The 20,604-nt window shown below is 43.9% G+C and overlaps 1 protein-coding gene across 1 annotated transcript in view; it reads right to left on the bottom strand.

Moving 5' to 3' along the window:
* Positions 1–3,718: 3,718 nt before the first annotated feature.
* LLGL2 (LLGL scribble cell polarity complex component 2) overlaps positions 3,719–20,604 on the bottom strand; it is a 28,999-nt gene continuing 12,113 nt past the window's right edge. The window contains exons 9-26 of the mRNA XM_029084886.1: positions 20,192–20,246; positions 19,843–19,997; positions 16,061–16,278; positions 15,493–15,560; positions 14,351–14,504; positions 14,138–14,242; positions 13,056–13,348; positions 12,704–12,857; positions 12,274–12,424; positions 11,470–11,586; positions 10,373–10,539; positions 9,365–9,629; positions 7,879–8,032; positions 7,174–7,211; positions 6,654–6,701; positions 6,059–6,101; positions 5,278–5,339; positions 3,719–4,390 (exon numbers count right to left, since the gene is read on the bottom strand). Coding sequence (XP_028940719.1) covers positions 4,383–4,390; positions 5,278–5,339; positions 6,059–6,101; positions 6,654–6,701; positions 7,174–7,211; positions 7,879–8,032; positions 9,365–9,629; positions 10,373–10,539; positions 11,470–11,586; positions 12,274–12,424; positions 12,704–12,857; positions 13,056–13,348; positions 14,138–14,242; positions 14,351–14,504; positions 15,493–15,560; positions 16,061–16,278; positions 19,843–19,997; positions 20,192–20,246 — 2,255 coding nt within the window. The 3' untranslated portion in view covers positions 3,719–4,382. The remainder of the gene's footprint in view (positions 4,391–5,277; positions 5,340–6,058; positions 6,102–6,653; positions 6,702–7,173; positions 7,212–7,878; positions 8,033–9,364; positions 9,630–10,372; positions 10,540–11,469; positions 11,587–12,273; positions 12,425–12,703; positions 12,858–13,055; positions 13,349–14,137; positions 14,243–14,350; positions 14,505–15,492; positions 15,561–16,060; positions 16,279–19,842; positions 19,998–20,191; positions 20,247–20,604) is intronic.

The raw sequence follows: 20,604 nt of genomic DNA, 5'->3' as shown, positions 1-20,604 counted from the left end.
CTGCAACAGCCATGAGAGGGCAGGTTCAGCGCTCCCCCTCGGGAAACACATCTCTAAGCAGAGGCCATAGTGACAGGAAGCATAAAAAGACCATGAAGACTCACCTCTCAGGAGGCTGTGGAGCACCCAGACAAGAAGGGAAGAACCTCACCCCTCTCTGCTGACACCCAGGATGGCCTCAGCCCTCCTGCCTCACCCATACGCCTGTGCAGTCTTGCAGCTGCACACAGCCGGTCAGTGGAAGATGACCACTTGCACCGAGGCGAGCATTTAATTGCTTCAAACATTTATTCCACATGCTGTGGAGAAGACTAACTAAAGGATGAACCAATTAAGTGGAGAAAACAGCCCCTTTCCTCGCAACCATTTACTATTATCATGACAGAGCCTGCAACCAGAGAGAGCCAGGCCACCTCAGTCGACCCATCTCCACAGGCACAGCATGAAGAAAAGGTCCTTCCTCAACCAGAAACCACCACCCAGGCGTGTTTGGCAAGGGGCTCTGCTTGAGAGGGTGTATTTCTACCCAAGCAACAGTTGGAACAAATTACTCAACAGCAGGATGATCTCGAGAGCCATCCTACTGCTACAGCAGCCTTTTCACACAGGGTTGTGTTGCTCCTTTTTTTAAGTTGTGCCTCAGCTGGAAAGCTTGTCAAACATCGCATCATCATCATCATCTTCGTACTAGAGGAAGAAGTCAAGGTGATGTATGGAAATAATCCAAGCACTTGGGGTTTGCAGCAGTTAGTGAAGGCATCAAGTTTTCTGTGACCAAGGGCTTATGGCAGCTGTTGAAGGAATCATTCTGCTCCACCTGGCTTACCTCAGGGCATCAGCTACAGATGCAATTAAACCTTAGCCTTTGCTTGAGAGATATCACCAAGTCAAATAACGTGGCTTAGCAAGGACTGTTGGGCTTTAGGAGAAAACTTCCACTAGGAAAAGTGTCTCATTCTTCAGCTATGCCAATTCAACACTAGATCCTAGTCCTGCTCTTATTAAAGACATCCCAGTTCAGGAGGCCACATAGGCAGTGACATGCTTTGCAGGCTGAATTTAGGGCTACAGTCCAGGCATGTATTCATTCTGGCTGCAACAGATACAAACCATATTCTAAGAAACAGACCAATTAAGCTGTAAAAAAAAATTTCATTCTCTCACTAACCAAACAGGCCTCAGGCCTTACAACTAAGATGAAAAGTACTTTTCCTTCCAACATTATGTTCTTCTAATAGAATTGTTAGACAAATTCAGCAAATGTTCAGTTGCTAAATATCTGAGGAAATCTTGCATTACTTTGGGGGAGAAAAAAAAAAAAAGCCCCAGGCCAAGCTTTTCTGGGACTAGAGAATTTTGGCACCAAATAATGCAACCCTGTAAAAGAGCTTTCATTACAAGAAAGCATTTGACCTAAAACTCAGGCCACTATAAAACAGCATCCCATATTAGCTACCAAATATGTGTATTCAGATCTGGAAAATATGGACTGTTCTTTAGTTGTGATCCAAGACTTTCCCCTCTGCAGAGAAACAGGTCTGCAAGGGTTAGGGAACAGGCTGCCAGCGTGCCTATAAGAAAGGATTTTTTCAAGCACTGGCAGCCAGTGTTAACAGCAGCTCAGCTCCTGCAGTGAAGGGGCAGTTTACGGTGCCAGACCCCAATGAGACTGCATAAAGCAGGAGAAGGGGAGAGCCCTGCCAAAGCCTGACTGGCAGTAACGTTAATAAGGGCCAATGAGCCCTCAGAGTGCTTCCAAGCATTAAACATTAGCTCTTGGAGACAGCAAGCTTCTATCAGATCCCAGACAAGGGGAGTTCAAGTGAAAAGTAGAGGTACACACAAAACTCAAGGAGTTTGGCAACAGCTGAATCCTCTGATCAGAAACAGGCTATTATTATGATTACTGTCAGCTGATGGGCAGACTAAGGGTAATGGCAAGACTCAGAAGACAATTCCTGAAAAGGAGAGATGCAGAAGGATTTTTTTTTCCACCCTATTACATTCAAAAGCTGCTTACGGACATTCACTGAAGACTCTATCCTTCACGGACATCTCATCCCATCACTGATTTTACTTGCTAGGGGTTTTGTGACTACACAAAAAAATACACCCTAGTTTTGAATGTCATGAACATTTCTATCCTCTCCTGCTCAGCTCAGAAGATAATTGAAAGCACAACACACGAGTTCCAGCCTTCCCCTGCTCTGCCCTTTGCTATTTCTCCTGCATTTTAGGCATGGCAGCTCTAAAAAGACTCTCAATGATGCTCCTCAAAACAATAAGCCAAGCAGCTTACTTCAGCTGCAGAGTTCAAAGCACTGCTAGGAAAAATCTGCCGTTTATCAGCACACATCCTAAACTACTCAATCCCATTAACAGTCTGGCTTGTGATTTAAATAACAAGCTGTTTTGTTTTTAAATCTAAATTTATTTTAAGGTGTACAAATGATGACAGCATTTTTGTGACTTGTTTAACTCTTTCATTGGACCTATTGGATTTTTCAAGTGATACGTGTGAAAATGGGGAGAAGTTCCAAACTCCTTTTACCCTTTCTGAACAGGACTGCCATATCACTTACCCCAAGCCTGCCAGCAAACAAAATACTTGGAGAAGGCATTATAATCAGTGTATTTGCAAGGAGCAGAAAGAAGCAGCTGGGTGTGCCAAGATGATACATACGCGCATGATCACACCAGCTCAGAAGCTGCTGATTAAACTGTAACTTCCTGTAAATTTGCAGCAGTGCCTGGCACAAGAGGTGGAAAACAGCAGGTCACCTTTCTGTTAGCCTCAATCCTGCAGCAATAGGAAAGAGGAAATAATGAAGCTAGTAGAAATAAGGAAATGGAAACTACTTTGTCAGACCATGCTGAGTAGGAGGGAAGGCTCTCTAAAACCTTGTGAGCAGTAAATTAGGTCTCAAAGGATATACTAATCCTTTTAGAAGGAAGGGTGCATGAAACATCACCTGAGCAACAGCAACTCTGCAACCATATTCTCCTGTGGAATAGAAAGTGTCACCCTAGTACTCTAGGAAAGAAAGGATCCCTTCACCTTGCTCAGGAAGATAAAAACAGAGCCTGAAACAAGAGGGCTTCCAAGGAGAGGTTTCCAAAGCGTGCCACAGATGACAGCTCAGCACCCAGTCTGGGAGAATTTAGTTCTTTCTCACTCACTCTCATAGTGCTACAAGCAAGTCACAGGAAAGAAATTGGAGAATACTCTTCTTTTTCTTAGCTGGAAAAGAAGAAAGTGGTGTTATGTTAGGGACAAAGGAACCAAAATTTTGAAGAGTAACAAACTGCTGTACACAGAACTTCACCAATTTCAATTCAAAATCCGTTGGCTGACTAGTACAGCAGCATTGCCAGATCAACTGTTTCTCCCTTCAGTATGCTATCACCCAAGTTATTTCAGGACAAGCCAGCAGATGACCTTTCGGGGACTAAATCTGAGCCAGTGCCTTTTCCTGGCAACACAATGTATGGATCGCAGGGCAGTGATGCAATCGCTTTGCTTGCCACATGTGTCTTCTCCAGATCAGCACCTTGCTTAAGGAGGCCACAATCTCCAGGAATGCTCTTCACCTCTACTGCTCAGAGAGGGACAGCTCCACCTTCTTCAAGGGGTAAATGAGCATGAGCCTGTTGCCAATGTGAAAGAAGCTACTGATGGAAAGAATAGATATGATAGCAGACAAGGATCACAAAAGGCAATTCAGAGTTTTATTTTTCAAAAAAAAGAGCAATGTAGTGTTGAAACAAAAATCAAGTTCAATTAGTTTTTCTCCAATTTGAATGGCTACAAAAATAGATTCTACCCAAATCCACGAAGCCAGTTAACAGTACCATAACAAACAAAAACCAAAATTACTCATTCAGATACCACATACAGCAGTCACAGGAATCTAGCATATATTATTTAAAGTTTTTTTTTTTGTTTTAAAAAGTAAATTTCTAAAATGTTTCTGTTAAAACTGAAATACCTATACGATTCTTAAAAATTGTACAAAAAAAATAATTTTAAACCAGTTGGAGGTAACAGTGTGCGTTTATTAAAATCCTGCACCGAGGCAGTAACATTTATAATTTAAAACCCAGCCCAGTAGAAAAGAGAAATGTGCAAACATTTAAAAGTTAGATGTACTCAGAGGCTTGTGGTGCATCAGACCTGGCGATCCACTTCTGTCCTAACGCAAGGCGGGCTCCAAGAGGAGATGTCTCTAATGAGGCACTAAAAGGGGAGGCAGAGGCAGGCATGCAGACGCATGCAAGTTGCAGCTCTGAGCGCTGCTGCCCTCTCTCCCCAGGGACGGTTTGCCCAATCAGTAGTGTTATGGCACTCAATCCAATGCCAGAAAGTCCATGATGAATTCTGGTCAATCTGCTTTGGGATAAAAGAATGAAAAAGCCATATTTAGAAACAAGAAGTTGAAAGCTAATGAGAGCTAATGAGTTGATATAGTCAATAGATTATTGCTGGGAGCTCTAGCTACCGCTCCACCATGCTTTATGGGAAGGGTAAGAGTTAGGCAGGAGCCCTCAAAGGATTGAAGGACCCCCAACACAAGAAAGACATGGACCAGTTAGAATAGGTCCAGAGGAGGCCATGAGGATGATCCAAGGGCTGGAGCAGCTCTGCTGTGAGGACAGGCTGAGAGAGTTGGGGCTGTTCAGCCTGGAGAAGAGAAGGCTCCGGGGAGATCATATAGTGGCCTCCCAGTACCTGAAGGGGCTACAAGAAAGCTGGGGAGGGACTTTTTATAAGGGCAGTTAATGACAGAACAAGGGGAAATGGGTTCAAACTGGAAGGGAGGAGGTTTAGATGAGATATTAGGAAGAAATTCTTCACTGTGAGGGTGGTGAGACACTGGCCCAGGTTGCCCAGAGAAGCTGTGGATGCTCCTCCCTGGAAGTGTTCAAGGCCAGATTGGATGAGGCTTTGAGCAACCTGGTCTAGTGGAAGGTGTCCCTGCTGATGGCAGGGGGGTTGGGACTGGATGAGCTTTAAGGTCCCTTCCAACCCAAACCATTCGATGATTCTATGATTTTTAGCTCTTCCTTTAAAGCTGGTGCAGCATATTTACTCATGTGGCACATCAGGTGCTGAACACAGGGCTAGTACATCACTCAGCAAGCAGATTCTCATCCTGAGAATTCCAGAGTTCTGCGTCTATCACAAACAATTTCAATAAGCTGAATTTATCAAGAAACTTCACTCTACTTTCTGCTTGTCTACTACACTGGGCCTGAAATACCTTTAGCCTCACCTACCTCCTCCATTACTTAGTCCATGTCCTAATGGACTTCTTGCCGAATTTCTTTCTGCATAGCTCCTGCAATGACACAAGAAAAGATTCATGATTGCAATGCAGTATCATCCCATCCACTCCCAGCTGCTGACAGAAGACCAGGATTAGGTAGTGTCCAGAGGAAGTGCGCAGAGCAGAGCATGTCAGGCTTACTTATCCTTACACACCAGCAGTTACCAATCCCACCAAGCTTCCTGCATCCGTTGCAAACAGTCCTTTGTCAACACTTCCGTAGCCCCTGTCACCTGAACATCAGTATTCTAGGGAGACAAGATAAAGCCCCGCACCCATGGTGGTAGCTTAGCTTTATTGTATAGACAGAATGGGAGCAGAGATACTGAACACGTCCAAGTGACAGTGTCAAGCCAGGATTACAACTCCAGAGTTCCATCCTCGACCAACTAAGCCCCTGTGGCCTGCCCTTAGATCAGTATGGGTTGACACGAATAGAAACCTGTATGCGAATACTCAGAGTCCTGTTCCTTTGGGATGTGGGAATTTCTCTCCTGCTTTTCGGAGAGAAAGAGACAAAGCATTATTCATAAAAAAGGTCACGGGTCAACATGTGAAAGAGAACCTGCCTCTCTCTTACTATTGCCCTTTGGTAGTTTGTGGGACACACACATGACTAGATTCCAGCACAAGGATCCTCACCATCATGTTGGGCATCCCCCTACTTTCAACTAGAAATGCCCTCCCTTGCCAGCCCCACCCATTAAGAACAGAACTTGGTCGATACTCACCCTCTTCCCCCCTCCAGAGTACTCTGGATCTCCTTCAGGACTTCTGGAAAGCAGAGGGTTAAAGCAGTGTGAGCCAAACCAGTGGAGATCTGCTTTCAGGCAGCAGCCTAGCCACATTCCACATCCCCCATCCCCGCAGAGCAGCCTTTAAAACCTGCCTTCCACCCACAACAGAGGTCAGACCTTACACTACCATCCCTTCAACAGTACCAGGTTTTCACTGACAGTAAAAAGGCATAAAAGTACTGGCATAAAGTGCTCATTTGCCAGAGGAAACGTGGACAGTTGTAGTGCACCAGAGCCCCAAAGGAACAGGCCCTTCCAGCTCTCATTTTACACAAGTCCTATTGGAAAGTGAAGATCCTTCTCTTAGCACAGCAGTGAATGCAGCTGTGTGGAACAACCCCTGCCTGAGGGTGTGACTATCTGTCCAACCCCTCACTTCTACTGACTCAAGAAAACCCAGTATTTCTATCAGTCTTGTGTAATTGCAGATCCCTTGGACCTGAGGACTGGAATCCACAAAATTCCCAGCAGCTTTCTTCTTCTCCCACCCAGAAAGGCCCTGTCAGTAGCAAGACTTCATCTCACTCACTTTCGTCATTGAGTAAGGCATGTTCCATCAGCCTCCCAGACTTCCTTTCTAAAAAAGAGTAGGAAAAAAGCTTTTACCTAACAACATTTTCCCCTTTTCATGACATGTGTGCAGTTTTGGAAATCCACAACTGAACTGGATTTTTTTCCCCCCTTTTTTAAGTACCTTTTGACTTTACTGAATGTTTCACAACTAATCCTTAAAGCCTCCCACATACTGAACTGTTATTTTCCAGCAATACTAGTTTGGCTAACAGAAGATCTCATCTCTAATTTCAGACTTTATCTTCCCACAAGCCTCTTCCTTCCAGCAGAAACTACTTTCTATCCTTTCAAGGCAATCTTGCCACGTGCAACATAATTCAGAGCTAGCAACTACTGTGTCCAGGCAGGTCACCATGTTTCCCTTGTGTCCCACCTCATTTTCCCCTTTCTTAGACAATACCAACTCTATCAATAAGAAAGATGTTTCAGGTTTACACATCATCATGCTACATTTAGTACAATGATTGTTTGCTTACCATCTTCTCCACAGTCACCAAAACTCCTTCCTGACCCCCTAGAAAAGGAAAGGAGGCAGAAAACAATCACTGACTCTGAGACATGAAGGTGCAAAGTATTAATGCACAGTCTTGGCAGCTACAAGAAGCTACACTGCATGATAACTAAATGGTTTGTTGAGCAAGAATGTAGGAAGGGCTTCATCACATGTTGGTGCTGCAGAAGTCTGCAGGTACCAGAAAATATTTCTTAACTTTTGGAATAAAATTCCTACAGGATCTCCAGATCTCCTGTTATTCACTGATGTTCCAAGAGGAGAGGAAGAACACTGGATTTCCCTTCACAGAGCAACAGTTCAGCCTCATCAGTAACACAAAGCCCCTCAAGCACGCAAGAGCAAGGTGTCAGTCAGACACAACACTAGGGAACAAGGACAGCAAGCCAGAGCTCAATTTATGACTCTGGCTGATGGATACCAATTCCAATGCTCTACTGCTTTGTCCCACCAGCTGTACTGCAAATAGGAAAACCATCAGGGAGAAGGTTACATTTCCTCATGAGAATCCATCTAGGAATGTTGTTAACAAAGACTCAAAGACTTCAAAGTTTTGGGGGTTTTTTTGAAAGACAATATTCTCTATAAAATACAAAACTTTGTTGAAAACAGTCGAGTAGATCTCACTACTCACGACACAGTTAGTGTGCAAGAGCTTCACAGACTTTACCTGGATTTTCTTGCAGCATTCTCCACACCAGACTTGTTGTGCACATGATTGTTGCTTGTAACCTCTGGCATGTCCACAACGCACCGAGGCTCCACTAACCATTTAGTAGAAAGGGAAAACCTCTCAAACTCCGATGGGGAGATCAGATAGAAACCTACAGACGATTGGGAATTTAGAAGCAATTCTCAAGTCCAAGAATACAGTTACAGAACTAGAGGCGATCCAAAAAAGAACATATCTAAACATCCTCTGTGTTTGGCATTTATCTAAACAAGGAGGAATCATTGAGGGAGCTATTACCCCAGTTGCCCAAGGACTGGTTAGCCTAGAGACTGGGCAATTTAAGATTATGCTGAGACACAACTGTATTGTCCTGTGTGACACTTAGGAAAAGCACCACAGAAAGAAGTAAAAACCGAACTGCAAAGCAGCGATCCACCTTCAGCACCCATAGGATGCTGGACCCCAGTTTTGCAATTTGAGTTGAGCAACAGGCATGTGTATGAGGCACAACGCAGCCATTTCCACAGAGTCTGCTGCTCAGAGAGCCATTCTCTTGACTCCAGACAAGAGGAGGGTGGCCAGGTGGAAGCTACTTACGGGGCACACACAACCTGTTAGCTGAAAACCACTGTATGCAGTAAAAATAACAGAATGAACTCACTTCTGCTTCTGTTAATTCATGTGTCAGTACCTGTTGGCAACTGGTACTGTCCAGAAACAGGTAATGGATGGATTTATGTAATAGAATCATAGAATCATAGAATGGTTAGGATTGGAAGGGACCTTAAAGATCATCCAGTTCCAACCCCCCTGCCATCAGCAGGGACACCTTCCACTAGACCAGGTTGTTCAAAGCCTCATCCAGCCTGGCCTTGAACACTTCCAGGGAGGGGGCATCCACAACTTCCTTGGGCAACCTGTTTCAGTGTGTGACCACCCTCACAGTGAAGAACTTCTTCCTAATATCTCATCTAAACCTCCCCTCTTTCAGCTTAAACCCATTTCCCCTTGTTCTGTCACTAACTGCCCTTATGAAAAGTCCCTCCCCAGCTTTCTTGTAGCCCCTTCAGGTACTGGGAGGCCGCTATAAGATCTCCCTGGAGCCTTCTCTTCTCCAGGCTGAACAGCCCCAACTCTCTCAGCCTGTCCTCATAGGAGAGGTGCTCCAGCCCTCGGATCATCCTCGTGGCCTCCTCTGGACTCATTTTAACAGGTCCATGTCTCTCTTGTGATGGGGGCTCCAGAACTGGACGCAGTATTCCAGGTGGGGCCTTACGAGAGCGGAGCAGAGGGGCAGAATCACCTCCCTCGACCTGCTGGCCATGCTTCTCTTGATGCGGCCCAGGATACGGTTGGCCTTCTGGGCTGCAAGCGCACATTGTCACATATATACACAGCCAGTTCTAAACCCTAAGCCCTGTAATCTTTTCCATTGTCTCAAACACACAACGAAGGTGGATGATTTGGGAAAAGCACAACTTACCTTGGCCGTACTTGGTGAAGACACAGGATGCAATGCCGCTCACATCCTCTTTGCGGATGCAAGGATAGCGGATCTGTAACTTGAGGAAGGGCAGTGAGATGATCTGAATGTCTCCCAGGTTAGTCAGGACAGCGAGGTCATTTTCACTGTAATCATCAGTCTTGCAGCTGCCAAAGTTTGCAACCGTCACCTTTCGTACCCTGCAGCCTTCCAGTGCTGTCAGCTTGAGCTTCAGTTTGGAACTAACCTTGGGTAATGTGAATACCTGTCAATAGAAACGAGACACTGACATCTCTTTTCTGCACAACAGCAGCACCTGCACCCCAGGACATCTGTTGCTCCCTCCTTTAACAATGTCTTCATTCACAGTGAATACACCCAGGTGTAACCCGAGTCAACCTGGCCACTTGCTCATGGGACAAGAAGTAATCAGCTACAGTCAGTGTTAGAACCTGTTTCTGTTCTGAGATCAAGCAGTTTCACCCTTCCGGCTGCAAACCACATTTCTCACCTAGTCCTTTCACAACCCCTCCATTTTTGGCTAAAAATTATTACAGAAAGAGAACAGGGTTTACACTAACTGTGTACTTTTTGGCATTAAAAAGCCAGGGCCAGCCTACAGCAAGCTACTTCAAGTTCTCTCTGCTGACTGGTTAGTGTGCAAAACAAGAAACTTTTTAGTTGCTTCATAGAAATGCCTCCTGGTTCCTGCTTCTGTACTAACCACACCAAAAGCTCTTTCCCAAAAGCAAAACCAGCCTTGTCCAAAGAGTAAAATATAATATAGGAATAAAATTTCTGTGTTCAGCATGTACATCAATATGCTCAATTCCCAATTTGTCAGCACACACACACGATTTATGGACTGCACCAAAAAGAAATGCTGTCCCAGGGGTGTTATTCAGGTAAAGAATAAGCACTCCTGAGAGTTATCTCTCCACTGAGCAGTGCTCAGTGCTTCAGCAGATTTTATGTGCAGTCCATACACACTTCCTTGGTGATACTTACCTTAAATTGCTCTTCAGACACCACCAGTAGTTGATGGCTGCCTTGCATATCAGGACTCTTAGAAAGGTCATGTGCTACTTCTAGAGGTTCTGGGAGGGGAGTGCCACGTCCATCCAAGACAAGTATACCCACAACAGGAGCCCTGTGCATCAGCTGAATCTCTTTGGCTAGACAAGCAAGATAAGGAGGAAAATAAACAGAAAAACCAAACAGGAGGCTCGTTAGAGACACTGTGTTAGAACCTCACTCATATCCTCTCACAGCTGGAGACCTATAAAACACAGCTACAGAAACACTGCCTAAAAAGATTTAGTAGTTAAAGGGTATTTGGACTGAACTGGTTCATGACAAACAGTAACTATTACATAAAAATAGCAGGTCCAGCCGTCAGAATAAAGCACACGTGCACTGAGGTGTGATGGGGAACTTCAGTGACAGCTGACAAATTTAAATTGCAAAAGTCAGGGGGAAATGGGACTAAAGCAAGTCAAGCAGTGCTGGAGCTCACCGACTCTTCAGTTCACTTGCTGCAGCGAGCACAGCTTAGCTCAGACAGTGCTACATTGAGCTCCACCCTCACTAATAAACAGCAGTAATTGAACTGTCTTGGTGAAGGGAGTGGAGCATCTCCCTTCTGAGGAAAGGCTGAGGGAGCTGGGGCTCTTTAGCTTGGAGAAGAGGAGACTGAGGGGTGACCTCATTAATGTTTATAAATATGTTAAGGGCGAATGTCAGCAGGATGGAGCCAGGCGCTTCTCAGTGATGCCCAATGGTAGGACAAGGGGCAATGGGTGTGAGCTGGAACACAGGAGGTTCTGCTTAAACTTGAGAAGAAACTTCTTTACAGTGAGGGTGACAGAGCCCTGGGACAGGCTGCCCAGGGAGGGTGTGGAGTCTCCTTCTCTGGAGACATTCAAGACCCGCCTGGACGCCTTCCTGTGTGATCTCATTTAGGTTCCTGCTCTGGCAGGGGGGTTGGACTGGATGATCTTTTGAGGTCCCTTCCAATCCCCAACATTCTGTGATTCTGTGAACTCTTGGTTGTACGAGTGATAGCTCAGCTCCATTAGGACCTTGCTTTCACAGGACATACTCACCCTGCTCTGCCCTGACAGGTTCATCCATCCTCCTCTCTGCTGGAGGAACACGTAAACAGAAGGCGTAGACTGTACCTCCATTGGTGCCTGCCCACAAGGACGGACAGTGGCGAGAGCCTGGAGCAACAAGAAGGCTCATGAGCAAGGCACCATCTGGGACATCCCTGGATAACTGCTTTCTATATACACCCTCCCTCTGTTTACATCCTAAATATCTTTACATTAGAGCAGACCTGCTTGGGAAACTACAGGTTCTTAGCACTTCTCTTCCCAATACTTGTACATCAGCAGCCCTGATAGAGGACATGGCGTGTGACGAAAGGGAAGAGAGTGCCATTTTCCATTAGGCACCACAATTGCTGCATCCAGTTCTCACTTATTTATGTCACATATAAGCAGAGTAAACTTGTGCATAATATCATTTTGGGCTCTGATACACAGCCAGCCACTACCCACACCAAAATTAAAAGGCTTTGCTGGGCACAGGGGTGAACTTCAGAGTAACGAGACAAGGAAAAACTTATATTCAAAAGATGAGATGCCATTCCAGCACATTTGAAAACCATATATAAAGGCTGCATCCAAAGATGAACTACTACTTGCCTCGGATTAGCCACCAACCAGAATGGCTACATAACGATTCTGCATGACAACATATGCTCTTGTTCTATATTAGTTTTTCAGCATAGCACAAAGTAGGACACAGGAGGTGCTGAATTTTCCTGGCAGTAAATCCTAATACATTCCTTGGCAGAAGGAAGAAAAACCCATTTGGAATAAAGGAGAGATGATTTTTCTACTCACTGTCTCTCAAGAAGGTATCAGCAAAATATAAGGTGCGCACAAAGCCAGTGAAAGAGTCTTCTGCAGATCGAGCTTCAATCTTCCTCTGGACTGGAGCCAGTTCCATTTCCTGCAATGCGTCTTGGTCAAATTTGGCATTTGCTTCTTGCACCTTTAAAGATGAGGAGACATTCTGTCAGTCAGGCAAAGACACAGTGGGGAGAAAAAGAGAGAGAGACAGTAAGAGTGACAGCAATAGAAAGGGAAAGCGCCACCACACCAGTGCACAGGTATATTCTGCATCATATATTCAACTACATTTTCTCTAAAAACTGGCTACTGATAGCACAGCAGGACTGCAGACCCCCCTCCTGCTCTAGGCAGTCTAATCAGGACTCTGCATGCTCCCAAGCTGTAAACAGACAGGACCACAAAAAGGTGGGCTCCTCACCTCTGAGGCATTTCCACTACCTCCTCGTCGCTTCCTACTGGACACCCGGCTTCTTCTGATTCGCCTGAACGATTGACGGAGGGACTTCTTCAAGGATTTCACCCGAGACAGTGGCCCTTCTAAGGCCAGTTGGTCACTGGGATGCAGCGTACATCTGAAAGAGGGAGACAGTAGGCACATGGTCACTTTCTACTGGGTGACAGTCACTCCCAAGAGTCCAACAAGATATACACAAATGCCACAACATGTGGACGGAGCCCAATGAGGCACAACTTCTTGAGAAATTTCATATCATGACTTGCTTAGTTAGTAATTCCAGGCCATCTTTACCTCCTGGAAAGAAGATACTTACTTGACAAAGACCAATCGTTTCTGCTGGTGGTCAAAAAGCCCAAAACCATGACTGGTACCAAAGGCCACAAGCTTCCATTCAGAGTGAAGGGCCAATGAGGTGACCACAGCTGGTGGCTGACACTGGACGAGGACAAACGGCTGAAAACCAGCTTCAAATCGAACAGGTCCATCTCGAGTCTTCAGTTTCTCATGACCTTTCCATCGATAGCCTTCTTGGTCCTGCAGGAGATCTGCTTCAGCATGGTCCACAACGTGTTCTGCATCTTCATCATTCAGTTCCATCACCAGTACCTGCAAGCAACAGGACAAACTTTGCTGCAGCTTTTACAATGCAAGCAGCCCTCCAAGCCGCAGGCCTTCTCATCAGCTGCAAGAATACAGCATCTCTCAGGGCTGATAAACAGCAGCAGATAAAAGTCTAAAATACAGATTAGAAAAGCAGAGAACGACAGAAACAACATTTCCAGCAACTGGATCAATTTACCACGACAGAAAAGAGTATTTACAATTTGAACACATCTCCACGTTGCCCTGTGACAATCTGCACTAAAACTGATTACCCTTTCTGTAAAGAATTTCTTCCTTCATCAGCTGCAAGACTACAGCATCTCTCAGGGCTGATAAACAGCAGCAGATAAAAGTCTAAAATACAGATTAGAAAAGCAGAGAACGACAGAAACAACATTTCCAGCAACTGGATCAATTTACCACGACAGAAAAGAGTATTTACAATTTGAACACATCTCCACGTTGCCCTGTGACAATCTGCACTAAAAGCGAGATCACAGAATCACAGAATGTTGGGGATTGGAAGGGACCCTGAAAGATCATCCAGTCCAATTCCCCTGCCAGAGCAGGAACCTAAATGAGGTCACATACAAAGGTGTCCAGGCTGGGAAAGATTCTTCAGAGAGGCTGGGGGACCTGTTTGCAGACAGACATTTACCATGCTATTCCTTTGTCCTGAAGACAAGTAGGCCAAAGCACATGGTTCCCAGACAGATGCATCATTATTGGGATGCATTTAAATTCAATAGAAGAGCAAATTGTGAGATCTGTGATGACTTTATGTTTTAATACCTGTCCTGCTGTACCAGCTACAGTCAAGTATCCGCTGTATTTACACAGGTAGATCTTCTGGATCCCAAGTCTTGGATCATCACTATAAGGGTCGAAGGTACCAACCTAGGCAAGAGAACACACAGTGGCTGGTCTTTGCAGATGCATTAACAAGGACAAGAATCCAAACTCCTTGGGTTTTCAGAAAGTTTCTACAAGCAATAGCTGTATTACCTTGCGAAGCGGAGGCCATTCATCCTCACCCAGTGTGTTCATATTGTCATTGGGATCAGCATCTGTGAGAAATACTCTCACTGTGCTTAGCTTATAAAGGAGATGTAAACAGACACCAGATGCATCCCAAAACCGCACAGTGCCATCTTCATGCCTGTATGGGGGAGCGTTACAGAAACACACATCATACAGGAGAACAGCAAATCACCCCCATGAGGATGGTACAACAGAGGGGAGAAACACAACCCAAGATTTAACCACACTGTTTACAAAGCCCTGAGCTGTGGCAACTTAGAGCTTCAAAGGAAATGTTTGTTGGGGTTTTTTTGTGGGTTTTTTTGTTTTAGGATTTTTTTTTTTTAATCCAGTTTGTTCTCTATGATCTGACACCTGTGTACAATTTAAGATTACTCCAAAAAGCACTGAAAAGCAAAGACAGTTTAGCAGAGAGAAGGAACAACTCATCCTGACAAAAATACTCTTACTGGGATGGAGGGAAAGGAATCAAGCTTTAATTTTAGTTCTCCAAGTGAAAATTTGCAACATTTTCCAATGTAAGGGGTAAGGACATCTAAACTTGCTGCATCAAGAATAAAGTCTGAAGAACAGCCCACAAAAATTCTTAAAAGTGCTTTGAAAAGAAAATGATACATTTTTATGTGATGAGACAATCTCTTGCTAGCTACTTCCACCACTTAGCTAGATCCATTCACGCTGATCAAAGCAGACAGGAGTCCAAGTTAACCTCTTTTGTGAGATTCAGAACAGTGTAAGGTGTGTGTGGGGGGGAAACTTCAAAACCTGTAAAATTAAGCTCCACTTTTACATTACCCTTTGAACCAGTCTGGATTACTGCCTGCGCTTCGACACTGATGTTTGTGGGGAGAATGGATAACACATCAGAACTACAAATAAGCCAACTTTATAGGTTATCTGTGGACATCATGACCTGTTTGCTCAGAAGCAGTAAAATCAGTTATGGGCTTTACAAAGCTAGCAGCCCATTTTTGAGAAGTCATAAAGTTGCAGCCTTCTCCCTACAAGATAAGCAGACTTCAATCCCATGGGAAAGCCTCAGTTAGCTCAAAAGGAAGAACAGAAACTGGAAAGGGCTCCTTGATTGTTATCACTGAAGTACATACCCTGTTAGAAGCAAGTCCCTCTGCGGAGGATCTGGAGCTATGTTGGTGCCACCATCAATCGGCCACGGCTACAAATACATTAAGGGAAGACTGTGACTTCCTAGGCAGTGACAGTGTGAAGAGAGTATGCAGTCAGCAGGAGAGCATGAACTTCCATGCAAGTGGCAGTGAAACAGTCCACACTGTTAGCTTTTGTTTGGATTAGATGTTCCTGTTCTGACACCAGCTGTGCTTTTAAAAAGATATTCTACACGTTTCCCCAAGAAGCTGTGCCGAAAGCTTCATGCTTCTAAACGAGAAGTTTGTTACCACTAACAGCTGGGAACACTCAAACTTTCCTTCTGGCTTGTCAAAGCCTGAAAAAATATCACATTTTAATCCCCCAGTGTGAGTAACTCTATTGGTGGTGCTCTGGGAAAAAGCCTCTCTCGACCCTATTAAGAGGCAGGACGACGTCTGTTGGGACTCATCCCTCTGCACGCAGTCAGCAGCACAGACCACCCACATTCTGAGCAGTCACGCTGGTCCTAAACGCCTGGGAACACATGTACATTTAAAGCTGCCATACCATATTTGAGTAGTGAATGTTCTGCTTGCTCCCAGCACTGATAATCCTCTCCCACAGTTTCAGAGGGATGTTGGAGACGTGGTGCGAGCAGGTGATGGCTGAGCAATGGAGAGAAGCCAGGTATGGAGGATGGACTGCTGGCCAGCCTACAGTTTTCAAGTCTATAACCACCAGCTCTTCTTCTGCCAGCACCACCATAGCAGAAGGGTCATCAAACTCTGCAGAAACAAGATTCATTGAGGCTGACAAGAACTGACCATCCGAGGTTAACAGAAACAAGCTTCCGGTAAGGCTTATTTGAACACTTATCACAGAGCACTATAAAAACATTTTTCTTGGCAAAATCTCTAAATGCTTCTGTGTTAACTGGGCTTATCGAGGCTCTAATGTTAATAGGTTTCAAGATACTAACAGATTTCATAGAATGGTTTGGGTTGGAAGGGACTTGAAAGATCATCCAGTCCCAACCCCCCTGCCATCAGCAGGGACACCTTCCACTAGACCAGGTTGCTCAAAGCCTCATCCAGCCTGGCCTTCAACTCTTCCAGGGCGGGGGCATCCACAACTTCCTTGGGATTTACTGCAAATTCATGTGTCTTTATACCACTCCTGGGACTGTCAGAGGGACTTTTTACAGATTCCACTGCAGAATAAAAAAATTTGTTAACAACATACCTGGCTAAATAACACAAGTTCATGTTCACCATTGTAACAGCCAGAACTCAAAGGACATTACGTACAGCTAATGAACAGCATGGTGTGGACAGACAGGCATACACCCCAGCAGTGACCCAGTTAGTACTGTGTCAGGACCACAGTCCATCTAGGCTAAGCTGCTTAAACACAGTAATGCCTCGGGTTCTGCAGAACGCTTCTCTGCTTGAACTGACAAGTATTTACAATTCACTTCTCTTTCTTTTTATTTTCTATGTTGTGACACATCATCTGGACTTTCTTTTTTAAAGAGCGTGTACATCATCTAAAGTTACTCATACATATATTAGACAAGAGTGCAAACAAAAGAAATCTATTAATGTAACTTTACAAATGACACCTGACATGATCAAGAAGTTAAGATTTTTCATTTTAACTAGAATTAAAGTGAAAAAAAAATTAGTCTACGAGAACAATATTGCAGTAGTGTTCCCAAGACAACCACAATATCAACTGGTGGAGAAAATCAAAACCACAAATCAGTTCACACCAGTAACAATTTCTGTAGTACTGCTCCAGAAATACCGGTAAATACACAGCTGTGATGTGTCACATCCAGGGGAGGTGTGTGTGATAAACAGTGAGCCACAAGTGAACTAAAAGCTTTTCACTGACCCTCCCTGCTAACCTGTACTTTTACTTCCCTTCTTTAGTTGTTTGATTACCTGGAATATACTTGCAAGAAGGCACGTCTATAAGCAAGCACATATCAAGGCTGTTCACTCAGCAAAATTAACTTTAAGTAATTAGTACTTGGCACCGCTCTAGGTAGACACCCCAAGTTTCACCTCTGACTAGCCACAGCCATAACACCAGTAATCATTTCAGTTTCTACATGAAAATATGTTTTATATTCAGTTTTACTTTGCTTTATGTGTCATCATTTGCAGTTGCCTACAGGACTTCTGAATAGAACAAACAATATCACACCTGTACGACATCATGCATGATCAGCCCTGCACTCTAACTGCTGCTACCAACATTAACCAAATATACTCTGTTTTAACAATATTTTTTTCCCTGCAAAGACACACATCTGAGCTCCTTGCTTATGGCAATAACCTATATTAAGCTGCTGAAGTAGCAAGCCTACTAGAATTTGTCATGACTGCTATACACATCCATCTGCTAATTTAAAAAAAAAAAAAGAAAACAGGAAGGGCTAGCCTTTTAAAAATTGTTTCCACAGCATATTCAGGGTAGTGGAAAGTCACCAGCTACCACCATGCTGCAATGCATAAGCTTTGTGCTTATTAAATTAAGTGGCTTTGGTATACAATTAATACCTTCGTATTGCCACTGCAGGGAAGACTGCTTAAGGGCAAACAAGGCAAGCTACGTAGATCCACTAAGCTTAGGCAATCAGCCACAAGGAAGCTCGTCAACCACAGAAACCTCATTTTATTGTAAAAAAACTTCCTCATCTAAGTGCAACAGCTTCAGCTTCCTGTAGCAGCTCCTGTCTGTACCCAGTAGAAGTTAACTAGATAATTCAATCCTTGGGAAATATAACTATAAAGGCTGTTAAGTTTAGTTACTGCATCCTAAAGGACTTCTAATCATATCCTGAAATTGAATTTCAAGTAGTCAATCTCTTGCCTAATAAACTCACATTTCTTTCGTCTTAAAGACTTTTGTTCCATCATCTAGAATCTCAGCTCTGAAAACTTCATAGAAAGTAAAAGGGTCTAGTTTCTTTAATGATAAAAGCTAAACAGTATCTCAAGTTTAATGGTATTGTTAAGTATTATTGGTATTATTAAGACCCCCATAGGGTCTGCACATTTGGCAGATGCTTATAAAAGACAGTGCTGTCTAGGGAAAATCTGTATTAACAAACATATACAGGCACTTCATCTCAATTACGTTCTGCCTACTACTTTACTGCTTTTTCAGTGACTTGAGGTCCAGGGAGAGAGGTGGAGGGTAAATCCAAAAGCTGTTTCTTTACATGTATTTTCCTCAAGACGATCCTCCCCTAGATCTGTGCTCTGCTTTGTACAACAGGCCAGAGGGAGTCAGCCTGCATCTACACATCTGAATGTCCCCACCTGCACGGTGTGTAGCTGGAAGCTGTCACGCTGTCACCACCATCACTGGGAGCACACAAGACAAATAGGTTTGGAAACTAGTCTACTAGGCAAATCAGAAACTAGAAAGTCTGGAAAGATTCAGTAATGGAAGATTTACCTACAAGCTCCTAAAAAGGATCTAGAGTTCTGTGATTTGGTCTGACCCCGCTTCTAATACTGCACATTAGTGGAGCTTGAAACATCATTTTATACTCAATTACTTCAAGTTAACCAGAAGTAAGAACTACATCAGCATTGGACAAACAGTTCTCAGGGAAAATCCTTTACAATTCCATGAAAACAAAGAATATTACAGCTACTGTGTAAGTAAGGGCAACAAAGCTCTTCAACAGAAGCAAAAATCTGACAAGCGTGTGGAATGAGTGCTATTCAGTTTTAGAACTGCTTACATTCATGTTCAGCAGCAGTAAGTAAATTAAGTTCTCTATATACTGACCCTTGCTTCTATGTCACCCTTTGCTGATTTATTACCCAGAGCTTCAGTCATAAATCCAGGTAGTAATTACAAGAAACAGTGTCTCAGTGGGAGTAAATTCTGGTTTTAATTATTGCCTCCTTTGAAGTGCTATTTCCAAACAGCAACATTCAGATCCTCGTTTCACGACCTGGTTGTGTCTGGTGTCCAGCTTACACAGACATGAGCCTAAGAGATCTTTTCTCATTAAAGGAGTAGCTTAATTTTCTAAGCAATGTATGACATTTGTAACCAGCCCATTCTTTTTACCAGTATTTTACACTTCACTTTTAAAAGGGTGAATCCACCCAAACCACCACAATGGCAAATCTCTTATGGTTAGACTCAATCTTAAGGAGCTTTTCCAACCTAAATAATTCTATGATTTGCCATTAAAGCCTCAAAAAAAACCACCCAAACAACTGACCTCGTTCACATTTCATATGCTATTTATACCAGGCAGATTTCCACATGCGTACACAACTATTCTAATTCCTCAGTAATGCCCTTTTATCACGTACCTGCAGTAGGCTCTGAACTGAAGATTATAAAGAAGTCTATCACCCGTGACGTGAAGTCAAAGGCTGTTTGCTGACTGCCATGGACAACAGAGATACTGTGCCGGTCACCATAGCTAGCCCGGGGCATCCCTCCTTGGAATATAATGTAAGGAAGCCTTAAGAGAAAGACAGATTTAGAGTGGTGCATGTTGAAGTGAGGAGTAAGCAAAATTTCAAAGACATGAGGCAAGTCAAACTTTGACAAAAGAGTCTTATAATGTTACTCTAAAAGGGCTCTTACAGTATCGTGCACTGCAACCTTTAAATGCCTTTAAACAGGTGAGAGTGAAGGGATACACCACAGACTTACCCATTTTTTGTTGTCTGCCAGTAGATCTTGGAGATGGCCTTGCAAGGAAAAGGACCTAAGAGAACAGAGTTATTTGCCATAATTCAAGAAGATGCATCTTTACATCAAACAGTTCCTTATTTTGCTTCACTTAGGTCACCTCAGCCTCCAAGTCATGGGGAGCCACCTGAATTAGTAGACACCACCATCACCACCTCCCCAGACCACATCAGACAAGTCTTCTGGGATGCACTGACCACAGGACTCCCCGGCAAAACAGGGCTTAGACTCAGGTGAAGTTGTAAGCCACATTGCCAATGGTTAACAGGGAGTGGAAGTGCTGTTGTAGAAGCTGATTAACTAGAAAGGATTGTTAAAAACACAGGCATTCCTGAAACTAATGTACAGTTGATAGAGCTTTAGAAGCTTCTATA

Source organism: Antrostomus carolinensis, unplaced genomic scaffold (assembly GCF_000700745.2).
Source record: "Antrostomus carolinensis isolate BGI_N321 unplaced genomic scaffold, ASM70074v2 scaffold18675, whole genome shotgun sequence".
Lineage (NCBI taxonomy): Eukaryota > Metazoa > Chordata > Aves > Caprimulgiformes > Caprimulgidae > Antrostomus > Antrostomus carolinensis.
This window is presented reverse-complemented; position numbering and strand designations above follow the sequence as displayed.